This window comes from Chamaea fasciata, unplaced genomic scaffold (genome assembly GCF_029207755.1).
Source record: "Chamaea fasciata isolate MVZ Bird 193981 ecotype frontalis unplaced genomic scaffold, bChaFas1.0.hap1 SCAF_10, whole genome shotgun sequence".
NCBI lineage: Eukaryota > Metazoa > Chordata > Aves > Passeriformes > Sylviidae > Chamaea > Chamaea fasciata.
Genome location: NW_027094095.1, coordinates 3,206,431 through 3,228,885, shown reverse-complemented (window position 1 = coordinate 3,228,885; position 22,455 = coordinate 3,206,431). Strand labels below are relative to the sequence as shown.

Here is a 22,455-nt window from a genome sequence, read left to right as displayed (position 1 = left end):
GCGGGGATGGGAATGGGGATGGAAACCGGGATGGGAACCGGGCTAGGGCCGGGATGGGGCCGGAATGGGGCCGGGATAGGGCCGGGATGGGGCCGGGATGGGGCCGGAATAGGGCCGGGATGGGGCCGGAATAGGGCCGGGATGGGGCCGGGATGGGGCCGGGTCTGCGCGGCCCCGCCCTCTGCCCCGCGCCGCCAGGGGGCGCACCTGTCCCCGGGAGCCCGCGCGACTGCGGCACGGCTCGGTCACGTGACCGGCCGTGCGGGGGCGGGGCCGGCGCCGCGCGCTGTGCGCGGTGACGTCAGACGTCGTTGGCGCCCGGCTTGGCCGCCCGCCATCTTGGCCCCTGTGTGCAAGCGGCCGAGGCGGCGGCGCCGGGAGAGGAGCGGCCCCGCCGGCACCGGGACCCGCGGGCAGCCGAGCGCCGCCCTGCGCGCCCGGTAAGCGCCGGGACTCCTTCGCTTCACCGCGGCGGAGCGCGGGCCCGCGTGGCGGCACGGCGCCGGCAGGAGCGGGCGGGCGGCCTGCGCCGCATGGCCCCGGGCGGGGGCGGCTTCCGCCCGGGCGGGCCCGCGGCCGGCGGTGAGGGGCGCCCCGGGCCGGCACCGCCGCCGGGCCCAGCGGGGCGGGCGGCCGGGCCGGGGCTCGCCGGGCTCCCCGCATTGGCGCCCGGGGCCGGCCGCGCCCCGCCGGGCACAGCCCGGGCCGCGCCCGGGGGCGGCGGGAGGGGCGGCCGTGCCGGGACCGCTCCTGCGGGGGGCCGCTGCCTTCTCCCGCAATCTTTTTTACCCCCGCTTTTCCCCTTCTTTTTACGGCGCACGGTCTCCTCCTTCTTCTCTTCCCCTCTCCTCCCTTCCCTCCCTTTCTCTCTCTGGAGATCCCTCGAGGAGCGCGCCGGGCCCTCGGTGCATTTGCGCTCTCTCGGTGGCTGTGATTCTTCCTGCAGGAAGGCGGGGGGAGAGCAGCCCTTTCCTGCGGGGTGCCGGCGGCAAGGCGCCTCGCTTTTCCAGCTCTGAAATACTCATCCGCGGTTCTTGCGCTGCTCGCCTACGGTAAAAGGCGGTTCTTGGGCGGTTTGGTGCAGGACTGAGTGAAGGAAGGCATTGTTTGTGCTCCCGGGGCAGGATTCGCAGGGGTGGGGTGGTCTAGGAGCCAGGAGCGTTCTCGTGGATAGCGCCTAAAGGATGGTGAGAGCGGGGGGAGATGACACGGCTGAAATTCAGGCGCTTGCTCTGCAGTGGGCATAACCCAGGGGTGCAGGGATCGAAAATTTTGCGGCTAAATGCGGCGCAGATAATTAATTTCCAGGTCTTGCCCTCTTTCTGAGGGAGGGGACATGCATGAACGAGAGCGTGGTGCTGGGCGCTGAGTGGCACGTCGTGGTTTTTCTTCCCTTCTTGTGTTTCACGTGGGTGTTCTGTAAATAAGTTCTTTGGTGGAACATCGTGTACTCAGTGTCTTAAAGGAGTGACCGTTTCTCCACGCTGCCTTGATTATTGGGGTTAGGTAGGTGTATTACTGGAAATTACCAATATTTCTAGCAGAAAGAACGGGGCCGTAAATTTTTTTATTTAATAGTTTTATTTCTTGTGCAATGAGGCACCTGGCCTGCTTGGTGTCTCATCTGAAAGAGCTCTGCTCAGACAAGAAACTGCTTTTGGAGGGGCAGGAAACAGGACATGATCTCATTTGTCCATGTGTGAGAAACAAAAGGATTGACCTTAAATACCGACTGCCAGGATCTCCATGTGCCTGTCAGGGGTTTGTTTTTGAATTCTCTTGTCTAGAGAATTTTGCTTCTGCATTAATTTTGTGGTGTTTTGGTGCAACTCTCCAACCATTTCCTGGGAAGAAAGGATCTCTGAGTTTTGGGAGCTGCTTGAGCTGGATGAATGTTCAGTGGAAAGGTGGTTTGAGAGGTCGCTCTTTAAACTGAAGGGAGAGCTTGGTTCTCTCTTGGGCCACTGCTTGGAGACCAGGATTGGCTCTGCTTTGATGTGTGGGTATGTTCCTTGTGTGAAGTCCTTGGCTTTGGTAGACAATAGCCCATGAAATATGCATAACTCAATAAACAGTTGCTTCTGTGAGTGTCGGTAATATAAATATTCTGTGTCCTGGCGGTTTGGTAGCAATTTATAATATCTTTGCTCTCATTTAGACTTTCCATAAAGGGAACCCTGTTTTTTTGTAGAGCAGAAGAGTTATATCAGCCTGCAGTTTTAACTTAGGCTCCTGGTCCAGTGCTGCAGGTTGATGGGATGCACCTTCCCTGGGTCCTGCTTCCCCAGGGAAAGTGAAACGGGCCCCGGCGAGCGGGGGAGAGATGATGCAATTGCAAAGGGAGCTCCAGTGTGGGTTTGGGGCTGTCTGAATGAACGCTGGATGGCAATTCAGAGGAAGAATGGAAGTCAGACTGCAGCCAGGTGTCCTGCGGTACCGGGAATACAATTTCTGTCTTCCAGACCGATTTCCAGGCTAAGGAACGGTGGGGACGGGAGAATGGAGAGAGGATGGAATACCATATAAGGGGTGGTGTGGATAAAATGAGGAGAAAAAAACCTTGCAGAAGAGTTAAAGCCTTGCCCGGTGTGCTCTTGCAGAGGAGTAAACCCTCGTGTAGTGGATTGGGGATGTGGGAGATGCAAAAACACTTCCTTTGGCTGATGTCTTCAGAGGCTCCTGCAGGAGTGGAGGGTTTGAGGGGGAAAATTCCACCACCGTGAGGATGCAGCAGCCTCCCACCAGCTGAGGATGGATGTTGGACTTGTAATGACGAGGCTGCTGCTGGTGGTTTACTGGTAGAACCAGTTCCTCTTCTGTAGGGAATGTTTCCTTTGCTCAGCTTCGGGCTCTCCTTGTTGTTTGGGTTTGGGTTTTACAGAACCCGGTGGAAGCTTGCGGGTGAGAGTAGGGTAAAAATAAAAGCTGAAATCCCTGTGAGGAGGCAGGAGAATACTCTGAGTATTGGTGGAATGAAAATGGAGTGCACAGGAGTCTTAAAAAATGCATCAAGAGCAGAGGAAGATGAAGTCCTAATAAAAATCAGATGAAGACAGCTTTTATGTCTATGAAGAACAGGCTAACAGAAATAGACTGTTTTTATTACAAATACCTCAGCCATTACATAACATTCTAAGTAAATGCTAACGAGCTTGTCTGTTACAGATTGCAAACACAGACTAAAGGGAGAAACTGTTTAGCATTCACATTGTTCATGGTTTAAATTATCTGACACTGTCTTGATTAACGGGAAAATTAGAGTGCAGAGTCAACCTTACATGTCTTCAGTCTGCAGGATGGTGGTGATAAATTTGAGCTGATGTGCGTTTGAAAATAACGTGGGCTTCGTTTGCAGGGTCTTCCAGCATCAGAGACAGGAATGGCTGCACTTTGTATTCAGCTGCAACGAATGCACAAGTGCTGCCTGAGGAGCTGGGGCATCACCAGTCCTGGTTAACTTAGGGAAGAGGATTTCTTAAATATCAATTTAATCAATGTACAGCTGATGACTAGGGGAAATTGCAGCCTTACTCAGATTTTACCTAGTTGGGCTATAAATTGTACTTTGGCAATGACTTGGCTGCCCATTTTTTGCTGCACTGCTTGCTTAAGTTAGCAGATCAAACTGTCTGTGCTTAGAGGAGCAGCCCTTTTCAGCCTGTCCTCATGAAATCCTATAAACCCCTGCACCTTGGTTTCAAATTCATATTTCCTAAGCATGTGACTGTTGCTAGATTTTACTGTTCATAAATTTTAACTTACAGTTTCAATCTACAGACATAATTCTAAGGAATGTTTGCAGGAATAATGATTTAAGATGTACTTAAACTGATTTGAATCTTCAGCTAAGGTGGAAGTGCAGCAACATTTGCTTTTTGTTAGAGAAACCATTAATTTCCTCCCAGTTAAAGACCTGATGTTGCTTTAGGACTTCTGTTTCAAACTCACCAAGTATTCCACTGAAGGATTGCAGTCCTAATATTAATGAATTAATTGATGCTTTCATTTTGAAAATAAAAATAAATACTGATTTACAGGGCTTGTTTTTTAGTCTGTGCTCTGTATAGGTACACAGCAGAAGTCCTCTAATGAGAAGGAACAAGAACATTTTCCCTTGACAATGCTGATGAGAAAGATGTATTTTAGCAGGAAAAGCTTGCCTGTGGCTTCTGGCATTTCTAAGTGGTTCCTTTGCTAGAGTCACCTTGGTTAAGAGACATTTTTCATGCCACCAGCATGGACAGAGCTTTGTAGGACACCCAGAGCTTTGGATAACAAAAAGTTCCTTGATAAGTATTTAGATAATGTGTTGAGCCTGAATTATTTACTGCGTCTTGAAAGCAAAGTGTCAAGGGATGTGTGGGGTGGTTTTTTTTTTGTTTTGTTTTGTTTTTTTAATCTGAGCAGAATAAACAGAGAGCCAAGAGCAAGTGAAGATGTTAAACCTCATCTGCAGCCATTTGGCAGATGCAAGTTAACTTCCATGGAAAATGGATTCTGTAGTGCTGAGAGACAGATGCATAAAGCTGGCTATGCTGATAAGGCTTTTTAAATTTAGCTTCTCATCTTGTTTTTTTTCCCTTTTTTTTTTGTGGTCAGATCTAGTTTAAACAGAGATCTGAAGCTGACCCTTACTGTAATTAACTGGTGCTGTCCAGAGCTGTTGTCAGTGTGGCGTTGGCAGCTGCATCTCTTTCCATGCTGAGCATTCTTCAGTGAACAAGGAGATGTGTCTGTTCCAAGAAATTAGTGAGTCACAGGGAAAAGCATGTAACCAGAGATCCAGAGGATAATGGGCAGCAGGTAAAAGAGGCTGTGAGCTCTCTCCAAGCTGGACCAGACATGGGAGCAAAATTCTACCGCCTTTATGTACTGAAATTTATTACTAGTGCTGTCAGTGTGATACAAGCTGGAGCATTTGGCAACCCAGGCTCTCACTACCACAGTGGGAGTATCTTAAAAACCTTCAAAATATGCTGCAACATCTCTTTAATACACAGAAGAATTCTGTTTCTTTTTGATGTACAATAATCAGGTGAGGAGTATGATAGAAGTAACAGGCAGCAAAGAATTTGGGCAAGGTGGCAAGTTTTGAACATGGTGACAAGTAGCTTAAGTCATTACATAACTGACTAGAGTAACTGTTTTGAGCTTTTTTTAGTAGTGGTGGGGTTGTACAAGGCTCTGCAAAACTGTATTCTGTAGATTTCTACTGTTGAGTGCTTCCGTCTTCAGGTTGGGCCCTTCAACAACAAAAAGCTGGCAAAGAGGGGATTATTCTGGCACGTGTGTTCTAAAGAAGAGGGGAAATCCTTAAGGATGTAGCCCTAGAGTGATTTTTGTGCACTGTTGAAGTATTCTGAAGGAGCTCATGAGCAGAGGAGCTTGCCTGAACATTATTTCAAAGCAACTTGCAACAAATTTCCAAAATAAAACCACTTAGATGTAATTATTTCTTATTTAAGGATTAACTTATGAGTAGTGGCTTTGGAAAAACAAGTTACATATAAAAATTTTTACTTAATTTGCAGTTGAGGTCAGGGGTACTTTAAAAATACGGAAAAACATGATGAGAAATTACTGCTCAGCGTTGTTCCTGGGGAAGAACACTTGAAAAAGGTGTCACTTCCTCTGTGAAAAAGTAGTAATTATTTCAGTGGGGCTTGGAAATCGTGGTAAAGGAGCAGGAAATGGGAGTTTTGAAAGAGATTCCTTGAGTTACTCCCAGCAAAGGAGTGATTTAACTTTTTGCTCCTAATTTGTCCTCTCTCTTCCACTGTCCAAGTCTGCATGGAGTTGGTGGGAAGGGTTGGAAATGTGCCCCCAGCTCAGTGAGGGTTTGTAATAAAGGGGCTTCTGCAGTAAGTATTAAACTGAAAGGGAAAAATGTAACAGTGGGAAGATGGGTATTGGCTGTAAATAGCTGCAACTTCGGCTCATCTGTTGGGAATCTGGTCTTTTTTTTTTTCCTGTACCGATTGATTTTCTTTCAACACCTTCCTAAAAGAAGTGTTTTACACCAGCTTATCCCTGGGATCTACTTAAGGAGTGAGCTGTTGTTCCCGGGAACTTCCCCCAAGCAGGGGAGCAGACCCTGGGCCCTGCTCAGCCTGCCCTGCAGTCAGGTGTGGCAGCAGGTGTTTTCTCTTCTGTCCCCCTTTTCTCAGCCCCTTTGCTGATGTTTTTGCCTTTCCAGGCTTCTGCTGGATGGTTGGTTCAGTTGAGCAAGAAACAGAGTGGTGCTTGTGAAGGTCTGCCGAGTGTGTTTGTAGTTTTTTAAGGCGTTGTTTGTGATCCTGACTGTTAAGATGCCTTTACAGAGAGCTGCTATGGTCTGGATAAACTCATCTAAATTAGCTGTTAAGAAACCTGGTGAGTAGCTGTAATTTTTTCAGTTAAAACTCTTTCTGACAGGTAAGACAGGTGATGGTATGTCTGTGCTCAGAGAACAGTGCTGCCTACCAGGCTGCTGTTGGAGTCCTGCACTTTGATAGCAGGTACACAGCTTGTTTCTGCAAGAATTTGCCTTAATTTATTCCCTTATCTTGTGCTCAGATAGGCAGAGATGCAGTTTCATGAGCTTTGAAGTTTTCTCATTCTTCCAAATAATGGAAGTTTCTTCAATAAATGGTTTTGCAAATCTTAAAATAAGTCTCATTAGGCATCTGCAAGTTGAAAAGCTAATTGGGCGAAAGCACTTACATTGTTCTGTTCCCAGAAATAATGAGAACACATATCATTATGATGCTCTCTTTAATTCTATAGAAACTGTTTTAAGGGGTTTTTTTTCTGGCCCTGGCTTCCTTCCAGAACTTCAAAACTCATGCCTCAATTAAAAATTTACAGTTTTTGAAAGTTTCTTAACCAACTGCGTGAAATGGGGAAAATCAAAAATCTGTCTAGCAAAAAAATTGCTTAATGTTTGGTGTCAAATGAGTCAGAAATGACTTGTAAAGACGTTGTCAGGCTAAGTAGATATAAAATAGCCTGCTCTAAGAGTGACCTGCAGAGAAATCTGGGATGTTTGGTTTTCAGAAAAGAATAGATTTTTAGTTGCAGTATGTTTGGTAATCTAGTGAAACGTGTGAGGGTTGGCAGCACGGAGTAGCTGTGGTGGGTTGGTGCCCTGGCTTTGTCCAGTGGGTCTGCTTTAGGTGGGACACTCAGCAGCAGTCTCTTCACTGGAATGTCTTGAGAAATCCTTTCTGGCCGAGAGCTCAGAGAATTTGCAAAGGGCTGACACCTGAAGGAATGTTTCTGATACAGGTATTGGTAGTTACTCATTTGCCCTCGAGCAGTGGTGGTGGTGGTATTAAGTTTCTCTCCACTGGTCTGGTTGGTGTAGAAGGAATGAGAAAATGAACTGGACACTTGCGGTGCCAGTGAAGGCTGTGCTGGATTTACCTGGGCACTGTATTCCACTGGGGGGTTCTCATCCTACAGCTGGGAGCCTTTTTGGCCTCCAGAACTTTTTATTTGTCAGTGAGAAATAAGGTTTGTTTTGCATTGCTGCCTTGCTGTGCCTCAACCCGAACTGGGAACTGCTCTGAAAAGAACTGGACGAGATCATCATTGCTCTTAGAGTCTGCAGGTAGGCATTTGGAGAAGTGTTTCCTTAAATATGATTCCACATCACCACCATCAGCAGTGAGAGGCTCTGTGGGACAAATGCAGCCTCACAAAACTGTGACTGTACAGACAAAATAAGATGTGCTGGCGTGTTGAGGCTGGTGTGCCTCTGCCAGGATCAGCCTGGACCATTCCAGGAGAAGGAAATGCTGAACCCAGGGTGTATTTGGTCCAGTAGCACATGCAGGGTTTCTGATCCTCAGGATTTTGTGGTGCCTGTGCTCTCAGGTTCACAACGTCAACCTTTAAGTCCCTTCTCTTTAGTATTTGGATGTGTGCAAATTCCATCAGTCTGTTGGCCTAAAGAACTATTCCTCGTGTTGCAAAGAAGTTTGAAAAAAATTACCAAAGTATATTTTCTAAACTCAGAAACCAAATTAAAATCATTTCTATCTAGATCTTTGAAGCTAGTCATCAAATTTTTTTTTGGCTAAGGACTTGAGCCTTAAGGCTGAGTCTGGACATCATGTATTTCACTTCTTCAAGGTATTTGACTTCTAGAGTAAGATTTCTGTAGGAGTCTTACTTGCTTAAAAGTGCTGCTGCTTGAGGTGGCAGATGTTGGGTTTTCAGTTCAGAAGAGTAAAGAGCTTTTGTTAAAACTCGCTGGTGATGCTGGTACCATTTTTCATTATCTAACCTCTGGAAATTCAAAGAATTACCAGACACAAAATTTGCTGAAGGGAGTTTCTTAATTTGACCTTGTTTGATACTCCACTTTGAAAATTGATATATTTTTTAATCAATCTCTCTTTTAATTGTAAAGTTATCATTAAAATACAAATAACAGTATTTACTTGTAAAGCTAAAGCAGACGGGTATTACATCTTCTGCATGTGCATTAGTTGAGAACTGAATAAAATTTTTAGGGAGGAACTTCCTAATTTCAGCATTTTATATTAAGAATAGCTGTATTTATGCTTGACTGCATCTCTAAATTATCTCCTTAGCTCCCCATAAAAGACAGAAGTAAATGTAAGAGGTATCTTGACAGCTTCTCTTGTCCAGTAGAAAGCTGGAGAGCAAAATCGGCCGTTGGTGTAGAACATTGGAAGAAAGAGACAAACATTGAAAGCACCGAATTGCTGAGTAACTGCGTTGTTCTAGGGAATATTTAGGTAGTATTTGTCAGGATAGTGAACAGCTTTGTTTGATGCTCTGAATATAAACATGCTAAAACTTGATTAAATGAAATGAAAAATGCTTTATTTCCCTCCAAGAGTTCTTAAATAGCTGCACTGGCATCATTCTGCCTTGGGAGGGGAGGGGGTGGGACCAGAATCTCTCAATTACCTGTGGTCACCTAAAAAGGAGAAGGTTTCATAAGCAGTGGAAATACCAGAAGTGATCTTAGCTGAAAGAAAGCAGCTGTGTGATACATGAAAATACTCAGTGCATTTTTGACAGTTTTATTGCCAATGTGAGTTTAACCTGTCTGTGGCTTTTTAATCCCTTGTTATGTGGACACATTTAAGTCATGCTGATTCTGATTGATCCTACTGATCAAGCTGCTTTTGGCAGGGCTGTTCCACAGGAATATGGTTTCTGTGAAATATTCATGGACATACAGTTAAATATTTATTAAAACCTCTGGATAGAGACAAATTTGAGGTTTGCTGTACTTGGATCTGTGGGTTTTAAATTACTTTGTTCTCAAGAAAAAGAAAAAAAAAAGCATAGGACTGACAGATATTTTTTTTTCTGCAATAAATGTCCTAAGAGTTTGGTCAGTGCCATGTTAGTCGTAAAATGCTCCTAACAAAAATTCCCTGATCTGTTGTGGTTTGTTGCTGGTTTTCCTGTTGGAAAGCCAGGGTTTAGGTGATGTGTATTTCTCCCAAATATCAGTTCAACAAGCTGCCTTGCAGGCTTTCTAAGGCAGCAGATTTGCTTGCTCCATAGATTGCTGGTTCAAAGTATCATAGAGTTTCTGGTGGGGTTAGTTTCTGAGTAGTGTTTTTTGGGGGGTGGCTAATTTGGGTTGTTTTTCATTGCTCAACTTAGTAGCTCTGTTTCAACTGTTGCTGGATGTCTGTTAGAATTGATGCAGACATACTTGTGGATGCTCGTTTCTGGTATCCACAAGCTCCTTTTTTATAGATGCGTCTGTGGGGATAATGCCCTAAAATGTCTGTCCTGTCTCATGGTGTGTTTTCTTGACATAGTCCGTTTTGGTACTGTTTTGGAAAGATTTTCTTTGGCTTTAAAGAGGAGTTATTTGAAAGATGACTGAGCTAGCAAAGCCTGCTTTGCCACAGCTTTGTCTCAGGATGGAGTATCTTGGTTCTGAAGAGCCAAACTAATTCTGATTTTTTTTTTTCCGTTTGGTGGCTATTAACTCCTGTAGATCATGCCCATCCTACAGTTCTCCCACTGAGGTGATGGGTACAGAAGAAATGGTGATTAAAGGGTTTTCTTGTCCTACTTGGCTGCCAATCTCCATGGATTTTATAGAGTCCATGCAGTCAGTGCTTTGTACCCTCTTTCAAGCTGTGCTGGAAACCAATGAGCTCAAAATCTAGAGATGGAAAAGTGTATTAGTGAGACTTCCTAAGGAAATAAAATTCATTTAGGTCTTGTTGAAGAATGAATTGTACTGAGATCTACCCAAGAACTCTTCGAAGGTTTGAAGAGCTTCTCTTCTTGTAGGTCACAGAGCTGTGATGGAGGTACATGAAAAACAAGCTTGGAGTCCCCAGAGTTTCCCTGCAGTTTTCAGGCTGCTTAGCAGCAATCTGCTGATGACCCTTGCTGCAAGTGGCTCTTGGAGGGAAGGGAAATCCTGGTTTGAGAGGCTGTATCTGATACTTAAATTTGACAGGGACCTCTTTGCTACCCAAGTGTTACCAAAGGTTCTCCAAGCTTGTTTTTTTCTGTCATATTAAACTGGTACTGCTGAAGTTCTCAAGAATTCTTATTAGTGGGACAAATGGCCAAAACTTTTGTTTATTTGTTTTGTTGTTATGTTTCTGTAAATAAAAACTGGGCTAAAAATGTTGGTCCCCGAGTTGGAAGTATAAGGCTGTCAAGAAGAGACTGTTGATGCGTGTTGTTTGTAAACATCCATGTGAGAGAAGTGAAGTCAGAATGTTTAATTGTAATTCCATTTTTTTATTTGTGTGCAACCTTCTCCGTACAAAACCACATCCAAACCCCATGTATTCAGTAATTGCACAGTACTCTGGAGTGAAGCCTTTTAAAATAATAGGATTCCTTGTGAATGGGCTACAAAAAGCACCAAAATGGCTTTCTTGGCTTCCAAGTACTTTGACTCCAGTGTCCTCTGTTTCTTTGTTTTAAATTGGCATTCCAGTTCTGAAATTGATTTAAATTGGTCTCTTTTCTCACACAGTTGTTTTTCAAAAATTAGTATCTAGCTGGAGATTATGCTTAGGTTTTGCAGTAGTGGGCAATTTCTTCAGTTCTTGAATCTAAATATGTCAGACTTAAGAGTTGAAATGCAAGCTTTCTGTCTGACTTTTTTTTTTTTTGAATACTAACACTGATTTGGGGGTATCTGCCTCTAAAACCAATGGAATATGTGGTAAAAAAAGTTTAATTTCTTTTTTTTTTTTCTGTAGTTGTGTTTGGTTTCAGAAATTACCAGAACCACATTGTTCAGTGTCCCAGAAACAAAGCTATTCTTAGAAAAGTGAAGTTATGGCTGGATGCAAATAACAGATTCGTATATGATGGTTTTTACCCTTTAACTACTTTTAGTGTGCTTAAAATAGCGTATGAAAATTCTTTCTGGATTGGTTTCTGTTTTGGGAGAGGTGTGAATGTGTCCCAGTTATGAATAAGCTATCATGTAGTATTTTTTGTGACGTTTCCCACTTCACAGATGGGCATTGAGGCACTAAGAATTCAAATCTTCATCTGGTTTGGTCTTGAATGGTGCTCTTTGCCTTGAGTCATTCCAGTGCATCTTTCTCCAGATTTGGCCAGAACACAGCCCCTGGACTAGAGGTGACAGGGACTAGATATCTTTGCTGCATTGGGGAGGAATTGTGAGAGTTATTCCAGTTTTTTTAATGTTTTAAGACTTCAGAATCCTGGGAAACTCCTGTGCAGGTTCCCTGCTCTGATGGAGTGCTTGTGGGCTGAAGAGGTGTGGGGTGGGGGGTTAAGATGAGAGGACTGTATTAAAGCTTGTTACACTACTGGAGAAGTCTCTTGACACCTTACACTAAAAATCAAACGTTTTTTGTCCAGGTAGGGGTTTAAACATGCAGTGTGTAAAATACGGATCGAGAGAGTTTGTCATCTGGTCTGACAAGAATTTAGAAGTTAAGTTGTTAAATGTTTTACACTTCTTACCACTCGGTCCTCAAAAGTGACCTCAAAATATGTAATATTTTTATCTTAAAGTGAAACTTTTCTGAAGCAGAGGTGACACCTTTTTGGGGCTGCACTTGGCCCTAATGGAACGCTATGCAAAGTTTACAAGTGTAATAAATTGTATCACTAAATTCTAAACAAGTCATAGAGGTGAGTTCTGAAAGATCAGGAGAGCTAGGAATTTAGTGGATGAGGCCTGTGTGATATGTGTGGGGTTTTGTTTGCTGGGGTTTTGCTGTTAAAAACATGTTTTTGCAGTCTGGAATCCACTGCATTCAGTTTGTTCTTGTACCAGCTCTAAATGTCTAAGAGGGTACAAGTAAATGTTCCTTAACAGAGACTAAGATATTTAGAATTTGTGGCAGCTACTTTGTGTGCTATTTTCTGTACACAAACTTCTGAGTTCCTTGGAGGGTCTAAATAAGTCAACCAGTTGTAGTCTGAAAAAATAGTCTGGTACAGAAATTACAGTAATAACTTTTAACATGAAATCTTCAAGCAGCAATGAAGTTCAGTTAACTTAATAACGTTGCAGAGCAGCTTGAAAGGTAAATGTTTGCTCCAGAATTTTGGGAGCATTGTGCTCTCCATAGCTGTGCATAATATAACTGTAATTACTCAGAATGAACAGCTGACATGCTTAAATTTCTTAATAGTGCAGTGAACCCTGCCAAGTGCCATTATGGCTTGTGCCGTTCCTGTCCTTCTCTTGGCTGTCATGGTGCTTACTTAGCTTGGAAAGTGCTTCTGACATCTTGTGTGTGTTTTCAGAGGTGCACACAGCTGCCTCGTGTTACAGCACGCAGCCTGAACCCAGTGCGCAGCAGCGCTTCACTTGCAAGAATTTGCCTGTGATAAGAAAATATGGAAATGCTGGGCAAATTGGGAATCACCTGGGGAGGAAAGCGCTCACCTGTGTGTTGTATGCACAGGTTAAATGTGTCCTGTGTTGAAACACCTCAGGTGGTTCTGTGCAGAGGGAGGGATTCCAGTGCTCAGGTATAAAGTCTAATTTTGTAAGAATATCTACTTTGGCAACCAGTATCAGGTCTCAATGTACTTAAATAAATGTATTGTATATTGCTGAATGTATTGACCTGCCTAATTGAAGTTACTTGTTTTGTGCAAGTCAGGTTACTGGGGAATGTGCATTTTAAATAATTGTAAGACATTCAGTTTATTTTTCTATTTAGTGTGAATTGGGGAAAACTTGTCAAACCATATGAATTCTAGTAGTATAAATGGCATAGAGCTCAGTTGTAATGAGCAGACTAATATTTATAAACTAAACATAAAAAAGTATATTTGGAGAACATGTTCACTGTCCTCTGTTCTTGAAGCTGTCAAATGTTCTAGAAGGAGTGGTTGTTACAGTGAAGGTCTGCTGAGGTATGAAATCTGTGTTGCTCTGTGAAGAAGAGTGTTGTGATTAAGATTTTGCATGTTTCGTCTCTACCAGAGGTGCAGGCTTTGGAAAATGACAAAAGATTATCTTAAACCGCCCTCAAACTGCTTTCTGCTCTGTTTGCCTGTCTTGGGGCTTTGCTGCTGTTGAGAATTTTGGGTGTAAAAAATTACCCAAGTCGTCTTTTTTTTTTTTTTTGATTGTTTTGTTTGCCAGAATCTAGATTATTCACCATTGTGAAGCTACTTCTTGTTTACAAACTCCTTGGCTGGGATGAGTCTTGGGCCAGAAATCAAAACTCTGGATGAGTTGTTTGCACTTGAAAGTGTGACTTGATACAGTTATAGACTCACCAGAAAGCCAGTTTGCCACCCTGTGCTCCTGGTAGTTACTGCCCACTACCTTCTGATGCTCCAGGATGATTGTGGGGAACTCCTTACCAAAAATACATGATCCAGACTCCTGCCACAGACTTGGCTGCTAGGCTATCCCTCATCTATCCAAAAAGCTACACTGAGGCTGCAAGGTTTCACTGGAAGCCAAAGCTCACTACTCAAATACCTTGACAGGAAAAAACCTACCCAGTCTGATGCTTGAGTTTAGTCAGGCTTATCTTTGGAGTTATCATCTGAGCAGATTTCAAGCAACCATTCACTCTCCAGGCTGCCCCAGTATTATTTGCAATTGGACATGTCAGGCTTTGCCCATCAGTGTTATTCATGGCCAGACTACTGCTTTCAGCCTGTCTGGAGACCTGAATCCAGGCAGACTCGTTTATCAGGCTGAGTCTAGATCAGACATGAGGCTCTGCTTTGGCCTTTTCTTCTATAAGGAGACTCAGTTTGCCATAAGGTAAAATACCTGTGAAAGAACCTGGCAAACTCTGTCCCTTCGACTTTTCTGTTCCTCTCCGTTCCCAGCCTCTTATTTATCGTAAGGAGTCCGCCACAATCATCCTGGAGCATCAGAGAGGGTACTGGGCAGTAACTGCCAGGAGCACAGGGTGGCAAACCAGCTTTCAGGTCAGCCTGTAACTGTATCAGGTCCCTCACCACAGTCACCGTGTTCACACACTCTTTCAAGTGCAAACAGCTCACGCAGAGTTGTAATTTTCAGCCCGGCTCTGTTTTGCTCGGTGGGCTGGGTTCACCCTGCTCCCATCCTGCATTTCATATTTTTGGATGACACATACAGTAACTGTTGGTGCAACGCTTGCTGTTGAAATAGCCAAGTGCTGACTAATCTGGAAGAAGAATCTGGGAGTTGCTGTCTTTTTCTGAGGGGAGAGTATATTTCTTGGCCATGTATGTGGTCCCATACAAGGCTGGAGACTGTCCCCTTTGCAGCAGTCTGCATGGATTGTCATGGGGCAGCTTCTGGCCCAAGTTACGCTGAAGCTGAACCATCCCAAGGTTATTTGCCATCTTAACAGCTTTTCAGTCATGGCTTGTAAATTGAGGTAGAAGGCAGAAAAGGATGGGAGTGTCGTCATGCCTGTATAAATGAAATTTCCATGGTCTTTTGACATTACTAAATGTCTGTCATGACCAAGTAAGTGCTTTAGTCTTTAGACTGCTTGTCCTTGCAGATTCTTCTGAATCCATGAGTACCTTGCATGTGAATCAAGTTCCCTTTGAAGATCTGCAGCTCTGAGTTTGACTTGGGAGTTTGATCACTGAAGGGTTTGAGCAGAATCTCTTGCTTCTTGCTGCCCGCTTTTAGAATGAAACACAAGTCTTTGAGCATATATAACTCTTCTGGAATTCATATAGAAATGGATAAAGAATTGTTGTTGTAAAGAGGGTAGCAGGATTTTTGACTGGTAAGAGAGATCAACTTGTATAATAATGTTCTGTTTGAGTGAATGCTCACTTGTGTTCCTGCCTGGTGATGAGCAGCAACTCTGCAAGTTCCTTCCAAGAACTGCTAGAGAAGTATCACAGTTAATTACTGGGTACTTTTTCTCATGGCCTGTTATTCTGGGGGAAGGAAGGAGGGGAGGAATGACCTGCTCCAACAACCCTGTAATTTACTGCTGCAGGAGGAATAGTGTAACTCTTGGTTTAAGGAATTCTCACTCTCCCCCATCTGAGCGTGCTGTGCTCTGGTTTTGACAAACAAAATATTCTTACTCTGTGTAGTTAGTGTCTCTGGCTGCTGTGTTCATGATGGCTTTAATTGGGGAAAAAAAGAAACAAATTCCAGAAATACTGTACTGCAGTGACTGTTAATTGTGTCTCAGTACTTGGCTTCAGGAGTGGGTTAGGTCATTGAGCTTCCCCTGTGGGGAAAGAGCTGCTGGTGGAAATTCTGTGTGTTTGTGGGGTTTGGGATTTTATTATTCATTTTCTACTGAAATCATGATAGTATTTACCGCTTTAGCAGTGTTTGATGTTAATTAAATGCTGACCCTCCTGATGAGACAAATACGTCAAAATTCCTGGTGTTACATAAGGACAAGGTTTCTGGAGTTAATGCGTTCCTTGACATCCTACAGAATGCTTAAATGAAACAGTGCTAATGGTGTTAAATATGCTGTCCACTTCTGCCCTGTGAACTCTGACTTAAGTGTTGGCTTCTATTCAAATTGCTTTATTTCTCTGTTGTTTTTCTGTACGAGCAGATTTTGAGGAGTGAACAGGAGGTACCAGACTCGATGAGTTTCCAGCGAAATGTCGGAAAAGTCAGGCCAGAGTACAAAAGCAAAGGATGGAAAAACGAAGTATGCAACACTCAGTCTGTTTAATACCTACAAGGGAAAGTCACTGGAAACTCAGAAAACCACAGGTGAGTAAGCTCTCTTTAGAGTTGCATTCTTTCAGTTTCATCATTACTGCAGTGCTAATTAAGAGTGCAGAGTATATGAGCACTTAACCACAGCAAGATTTTTCATAACTGCTTCGTGCAGGAGGGAAGTGGAAGGATTGTGGAAGGCAGCATTCATTAGAGTTTCTGCTTAGCTGTAAACAGGAATGTCAGTTCAGAGACAGCATTTGCAGTCTAGTGGGAAGTAGGATGTGGGTAAATAAAGACGTGCCATTCCCCAGCTGTGCATTGTACTGCATTAACATTTACCACGCTGGTAGTGTTTAATTAAGGAAAAGGCAGTGCTCACTTCCAGCTCAGGGACTTTGATTTTTGGACAGACACTGGATAAAACTTAGACTGGTATTTCAAATGAGGTGACTGCGAGCCTGCTTTTTCATGAGTCACTGAATGGAGAGTCAGGGGGAAATGATATTCTGAAGGTTTTGAATTTGACAAAGTTGCCTAAATTGTGTGTGAAAGAGAAAAAGTGTGCCCAAGCTTGTTAAAGTTTGCCACAATATTATGTTTCAGCGTAGAAACTGAGCTGTTTATTGTGGTACAGCTTACTTGTGCTTGTTCCCTGGGTTGGTTACTTGGTAGGTTGAATGTCCTGTGGGGTGCATTAGCTTTGCACTTGTGGTCTGGAGTAAATACAATTTGTAGGAATGTTTTTGCAAGGGCAGCATCTGCCAGCTGAAATTTGCAGCAAAAAAGAACCTGGACTGGACCCATGGGGGTAGTATTCCTGGAGTCATCAATGTACATTAAGCTCCAGAAGAGCAAGAGAATAACACTTGACATTAACATCATTTTGTAAATGACTTCTTTAGCTTTCTGTCACTGAATGTTGTGTACGAAGGTGGGGCCATATATCCTTTTACATCTCTGGAACAGACTAACCATAATGACTCACCACTCAAAAAGTACTCAGGTTTTCCCAAACCAAGTGTTTTCAGTTCCCTTTTTTTTAAATATTAAATTCTGAAGCATTTTAAATTTTTAATGACTAACGCACTGAAGTTTTTCTGTCTTACCAAACGTTTTCACATAGCTCTGCCCCAACAGAGTAGTTTACTTGTGCTTTCTGTTCTGGCCCGCAGTTGCCGCACGCCATGGATTGCAGAGTCTTGGAAAAGTTGCTATTTCCAGGAGGATGCCTCCCCCAGCTAATCTGCCCAGCCTCAAAGCAGAGAACAAAGGCAACGACCCCAATGTGAACATTGTGCCTAAAGACGGCACAGGATGGGCTTCGAAACAAGAACAGCACGAGGAGGAGAAGTAAGTGAGCCCTGAGCTCTGGCTTGATTTGCTGGGCCATTTCTCTCAGGTTTGCCCAAAACTTGGGATTGGCAGTGCCTGGGAAGAAATTGGCTACACTGGAGTGTCCTCGAGGTAGCTACCTGAGAGGAAATAGCACCACTGTTAATTTTTTGTGAGGGAGAATCTTGCTAGTAGAGGGATAGTTAAAAAAAAAACCCTCCTCACATTTCAGTTGAAGAAGGTCTGCTTATAAATTCCGTATGAGGGGAAGAATATTTCTTTGAACATGTAAGTTTTGATGTCTACTGACAGGAAATACTACAGCGCGTTTTTGTAAGATCAGTGTCATCACCTTAAATAAAATTCTCTTGAAACCCCAAGGAACACAGCAGGAAAATCAGAGTATAGCTTGTGGAGTTCATGAGAGTATGCAAAAATCTGCTTAATTATGCTTGTGGTGATGTATGGTAGGGAAAATTCAAAAATTCTTGGTTTGCATACGTTTGTTTAAACCCTCTGCATACCCCTTAATATTTGTACTTCAATTTTTTTTGGCTAGAATGCCATAAATTCTACAGACTTTCAGGGTTTTTTTTAATATTAAGCTCTGCACTGTTGTTCCAGACTCCTCCAATATGTGATTTAAACAAGACAGAAGTTATGGCAGTGTTGATGCACTGTTGGTATACTTTGTATGATACAAATTTCCCATGCTCAGTGCAGTTTCGTGTGCTAGATTTGTTTCACATTTGTATAGCTCAAGAAAACAGGATCATAGAACCACAGGATATGCTTAGTTGGAAGAGATCCATCAGGGCCATCAAGTCCAACTCCTGGCCCTGCACAGGGAGAAACTAGATAGAAACTGAAACGAATTGGAAAGTATTTTAAAGCAGTTCTTTCTTGCCATGTAAGCTTAAAACGGGATGTGATTCTCACTGCATAAGTACAGGCAAGGTTTAAGTGTTAATTCTTTTCATACAAGTTGTTCTGAGGAACACTGGAATTTAGGGACAGTGGTTGTATATTGCTAGTGCTTGTAAAAGCAGAATATGAGGTTTAAAGGTTTCCTTCCCCATCCTTCTCTCTCTTTATTTTACCTTGTAGATGTTCTTACATTTGAATACCAATTTTTGACATCTCTAAGAAGCTCTTAGACTTCAGGAATATAGTGTTGTGTTCAGCCTTTTATTATAAGCTTTTGGAACTGCAGCTTCACAGTTTTCTGCCCTGTGTGTTTTGTTTGGTACTTCAACAACATCCCCCTGTCCTTCAAGGTCACTTACCACTTTGCCCTGTTAAATCTGTGTTGAGCTGGAAACTTGTTTGACGAAGGCTTTTCCATGGGCATGTGTTTGAAGTAGCTGATGTTCTGTGTACAAACAAATAAGTAGCTGTCCCTTATCTGCAACTGGAAGTTGTTTTTATTCTCGTATTTATTACTCTGATAAAGGCCTGAGAGTCCACATGTAAGTAAAACTAGTGGAGGAGAGATTTGTTCCCAGGATCAGGTGTGTATGCCCAGGCCATGAGGAAATTAATTTCTCCTGCATTTGGGCCATCTGATGTGTTTGCTCTGATCTTAAGATCGTTTATTTGACTGCTGCTGTGTTTGTGATATTTCAGTGTGCTTGAAATGCTGTTGTTTACATGTGAGGTGTTTTATTGTTTCTCTCAAAAGTGTTGCAGATAAAGGTTGCATCTTGATAACAGTTTGCTTTCGTTTAATGCCTTTTCTCTTGTATCATTGCATTGGAGTTCACATGAATGTGTTGTTCCCTGTAATTTTGAAAATTAATTACTTTGCTGCTTTCTCGAGTTGTCACTCATTCTGTGGGTATTGCCTCAGTCTCTTTCTTGGATAGTACAGGCTGTTGTGTATTGATTTGATTAATTCAGCTGAATTCTTTCCCTCATCCATATTTGCAGGGCAGTGCTTGGATAACTAAAATTCTAAATGGGCTTGTATTTGAAACAGGAGAAATGCAAGGAGTAGTTTCTTTAACAGTCTGGTTCCTTGTTTCCCTTGTGTCACAAAGTACAGCTGTGTAAGTCATAAATTCCTCAAAGCCTGCTTAGAAAATGTGCAGCTGTAAGAAAATACAAGAAAAAAATGAGAACTGGATTGGGTTTTTTTTCTAGATTGTAATATTCTCTTGGATCATGAAAACTGCATTTAGTTATCCCTGTGAGAAGCTTGTGTGTTTCTGCCCAGCAGTGATCTTTTTAATGCTACTTGGTTCCCTGTGTGTTCTGAGTCCTGTGTAGTGTTTTGGGTTGGTCACTGCAGAACCCAAATGGAACTGATTTCTTAGTGGTAGTCCTCAGAAATTTAGGATCATTTTAGGATCTACTTGAAGTATTTACAGTTGTTTCTTGTCAGTTAAGTGACATGGTACCACACTGCTTCTCTTTCCACTGGTCTAATAAAGTGTTTCTAGACTACAGGATTTGCCCCATAGTTCCTGTTTTATCAAAAGTTCCTACTAAGGAGCTGGAGGGTTGTCTTAGTTGGTTTTAGACAAGAGTGCTTTGAGTCTTAAGTTACCTGAATGTGTCGATTCAGAAATAGCCTTTATTGAACAATGTGACTGAATCTGCAGACTAGAAAGGGCTTGTATCTGGGGTTTTTACACTGGACAAAAAGAGTGCTTGTCCCTCTTCGTTGTTAAGATGGTGAGACTGAGACCATTTCTTAAGACTTAAGGTTCTGGGCTCCAGTTCACGGTACCTATAGAGTTTTTTCATGATGTCTTTAGCTTTCCTTATCAGTTTATTTGGTAACTCCTGACGTGAATTTGCCTTTCTCTGAGTTCATGGTGGTCTTGAAGTGCTTTCCTCTGTTAACTCCTGAGGCAAGAGGACATTAATCGAAATTATTCCCTTGGATGGATTGTTTCTTTGATTGTCCAATACGCTTCTTTGAAAGCTGTAATTCAGTTCATGCCTGGCTGCATTTTTTGCCCAGCCATTTTCATTCCTCTCCTCTTTGGGAAATGGAATCTTGAAATAATTGGCTAATTTATTCCATTTTTAACTGTTACTATAACAACTCTTTTTATGTAAGAAAACGCCTTTTCTGAGGAAGAGTAGTTATTGGTTCTTCATCTGCACAGCTCCCTTATTTTATTCCCTCGTTTGCAGTAGCCATCCTGACAATCATATTCTGTGCTCACCCTCTTCTATTCACAAGTGCTTTTCCTCTAATTCCAGACAGCCAGACGTGCCGCAGACACAGCCAAAACCTGCTGTTCCTGCTCCTCCAGAAGCTGCTCCTGTTGCCAAATCCTGGGCCAACACCAAACCAGGGGGACAAGACGGTGAGTGCTGCTCAGGGAGGAGGGTTCTGCACTGGGTATCAGGCTGGGGCTCTGCTGGGAGAGACCCCCACGCTCAGCAGTCCCTTGTGGCTTGGCCAGGCCAGTTGGGACTGGGGAAAGTTGTGGAAGCAACATTCCAGGCTGGGAAATGAGCCCATCCCCAGTCACTGGATTTATCAGCAGGTCTGACCAACTTTTACAAGGTCGGTGTAGTCACCTGTTTTGAATTGACAGCGAAGTGGTGGCAGCAGCGTAAAATCTTCAGTGTGGCTGTGGTGAGGAGGGCAAATCATAATCAGTTCTTATAGTACAAACAATATTGGCATGGGAAGGAGAGCTGTAAACGGTGGTCATTCTGATCATAGTTCTGGATCATTTTGTGTAAACTGTGTGTAGTTTTGCTTCTGTTTAAACATGTGAAACAGCAATAATTTTCCCTTCATTTTCTAAATTCCTTGGTAATTTTAGTATCAAAGTGATAGTGTTTAAGTAGTTTTCTTTCTGGGAAAAACACTAAAGCTGTGTTTTGAGGGTTATTTAAAATAATTGGATGAAAGGATGGAAAATCGTTTCCACCAGTGGGACTCTTAGCTGGAGTGTTTTCATTACAGATGTAAGATCAGAACTAAATCTTCAACAGATTTTTTTAAATGCTTGTAGAATGAGAGATCATTTAAAATTCCTGTGTCTCCATTATGATAAATAACTTGCAGTGTGTTATATTCCTTAAGTTTGAGATTTGTGAGCTTTCCATGGCTATAAAATGGAGTTTAGGCTTCCCAGTTGAACAATTGAGTTCTTTCCTGAATAGGGATCTTAAAACAATAAAATATTAATAGCATGGAGGTAATTTTTTAGATATTGTATGGAGTTTGTTAACATATCTAATGTTTTGGACCTTTTTTTACACTAAGAATTAGAAGTGACAATTCTAGATTCTCCATTTCTTGCTGCTTAATGTTCAGTGTTCTGCTGTGAAATCTAGAAACTTTTCTCCTTCAAGCTTTTATAGGATTTCTGTGGAATTAAAAAATACTGAAAAAAACACTGATGCAAAGTGATCTGCATAGCAGCCTTCTGCAGAAGCTGATAAGATCATCTCCATGACACAGGAAATAGTGATTCGCCTCAGTAGCTTCAAAATGCATTTAGCTAATTATTTCATAGTTACCATGGCAGCTTGTGTGCCAAGCCCAGATGGCACCCTCATTTCATTCAATTAATGCAGCACTGGGTTTGCTGTTTCAAGCAGCAGCACTGGATGGGAATTGGCAGCAGCTGCTTGCTGTCCTGGGTTTGAAACTCAGGATCCACCTGTTGTGCTCCTGCTTTGCTGAGCTGCAGTTGCCTCTCAGAACTTGCAGTTTCTCCAGCTGCCTCGTGAGTGTTCCGGCAGTCACTCAGCCTCTTCCTCTTGCAAAACTTGAGTGAGGCAAGGCTAAACCTTTCTCTGATCCTCTTGGTGGCCATGGAGAAGGGAAAGACCTATGAAATGTAACAGCAGTGTGTATTTTATCAGCTAAAAGTTGGAGTAAATTACTGCCAAAGTATCCTCGAATTTTTTAACTTCTTTCTGAACTGCTGGCTGCCAGTCTGGCTGTTCCAGGTTTGTAGCTTAAACACAGTCAAGGAGATCTGTGGTGCTGTTTCTTTGCTATTAAAGCATTGTTGTTCACTGTGTAGACCTGAGCA

General features: G+C 43.0%; 1 protein-coding gene across 9 annotated transcripts in view; it reads left to right on the top strand.

Annotated features, from left to right (window-relative positions):
• The first annotated feature begins 325 nt into the window (after window positions 1–325).
• Window positions 326–22,455, top strand: part of PRRC2C (proline rich coiled-coil 2C) — a 69,003-nt gene continuing 46,873 nt past the window's right edge. For all 9 annotated transcript variants that reach the window (XM_066192068.1, XM_066192069.1, XM_066192060.1 and 6 more), the window contains exons 1-4: window positions 326–440; window positions 15,999–16,162; window positions 17,284–17,461; window positions 20,657–20,763. In XM_066192068.1, coding sequence (XP_066048165.1) covers window positions 16,048–16,162; window positions 17,284–17,461; window positions 20,657–20,763 — 400 coding nt within the window. In that variant the 5' untranslated portion in view covers window positions 326–440; window positions 15,999–16,047. The remainder of the gene's footprint in view (window positions 441–15,998; window positions 16,163–17,283; window positions 17,462–20,656; window positions 20,764–22,455) is intronic.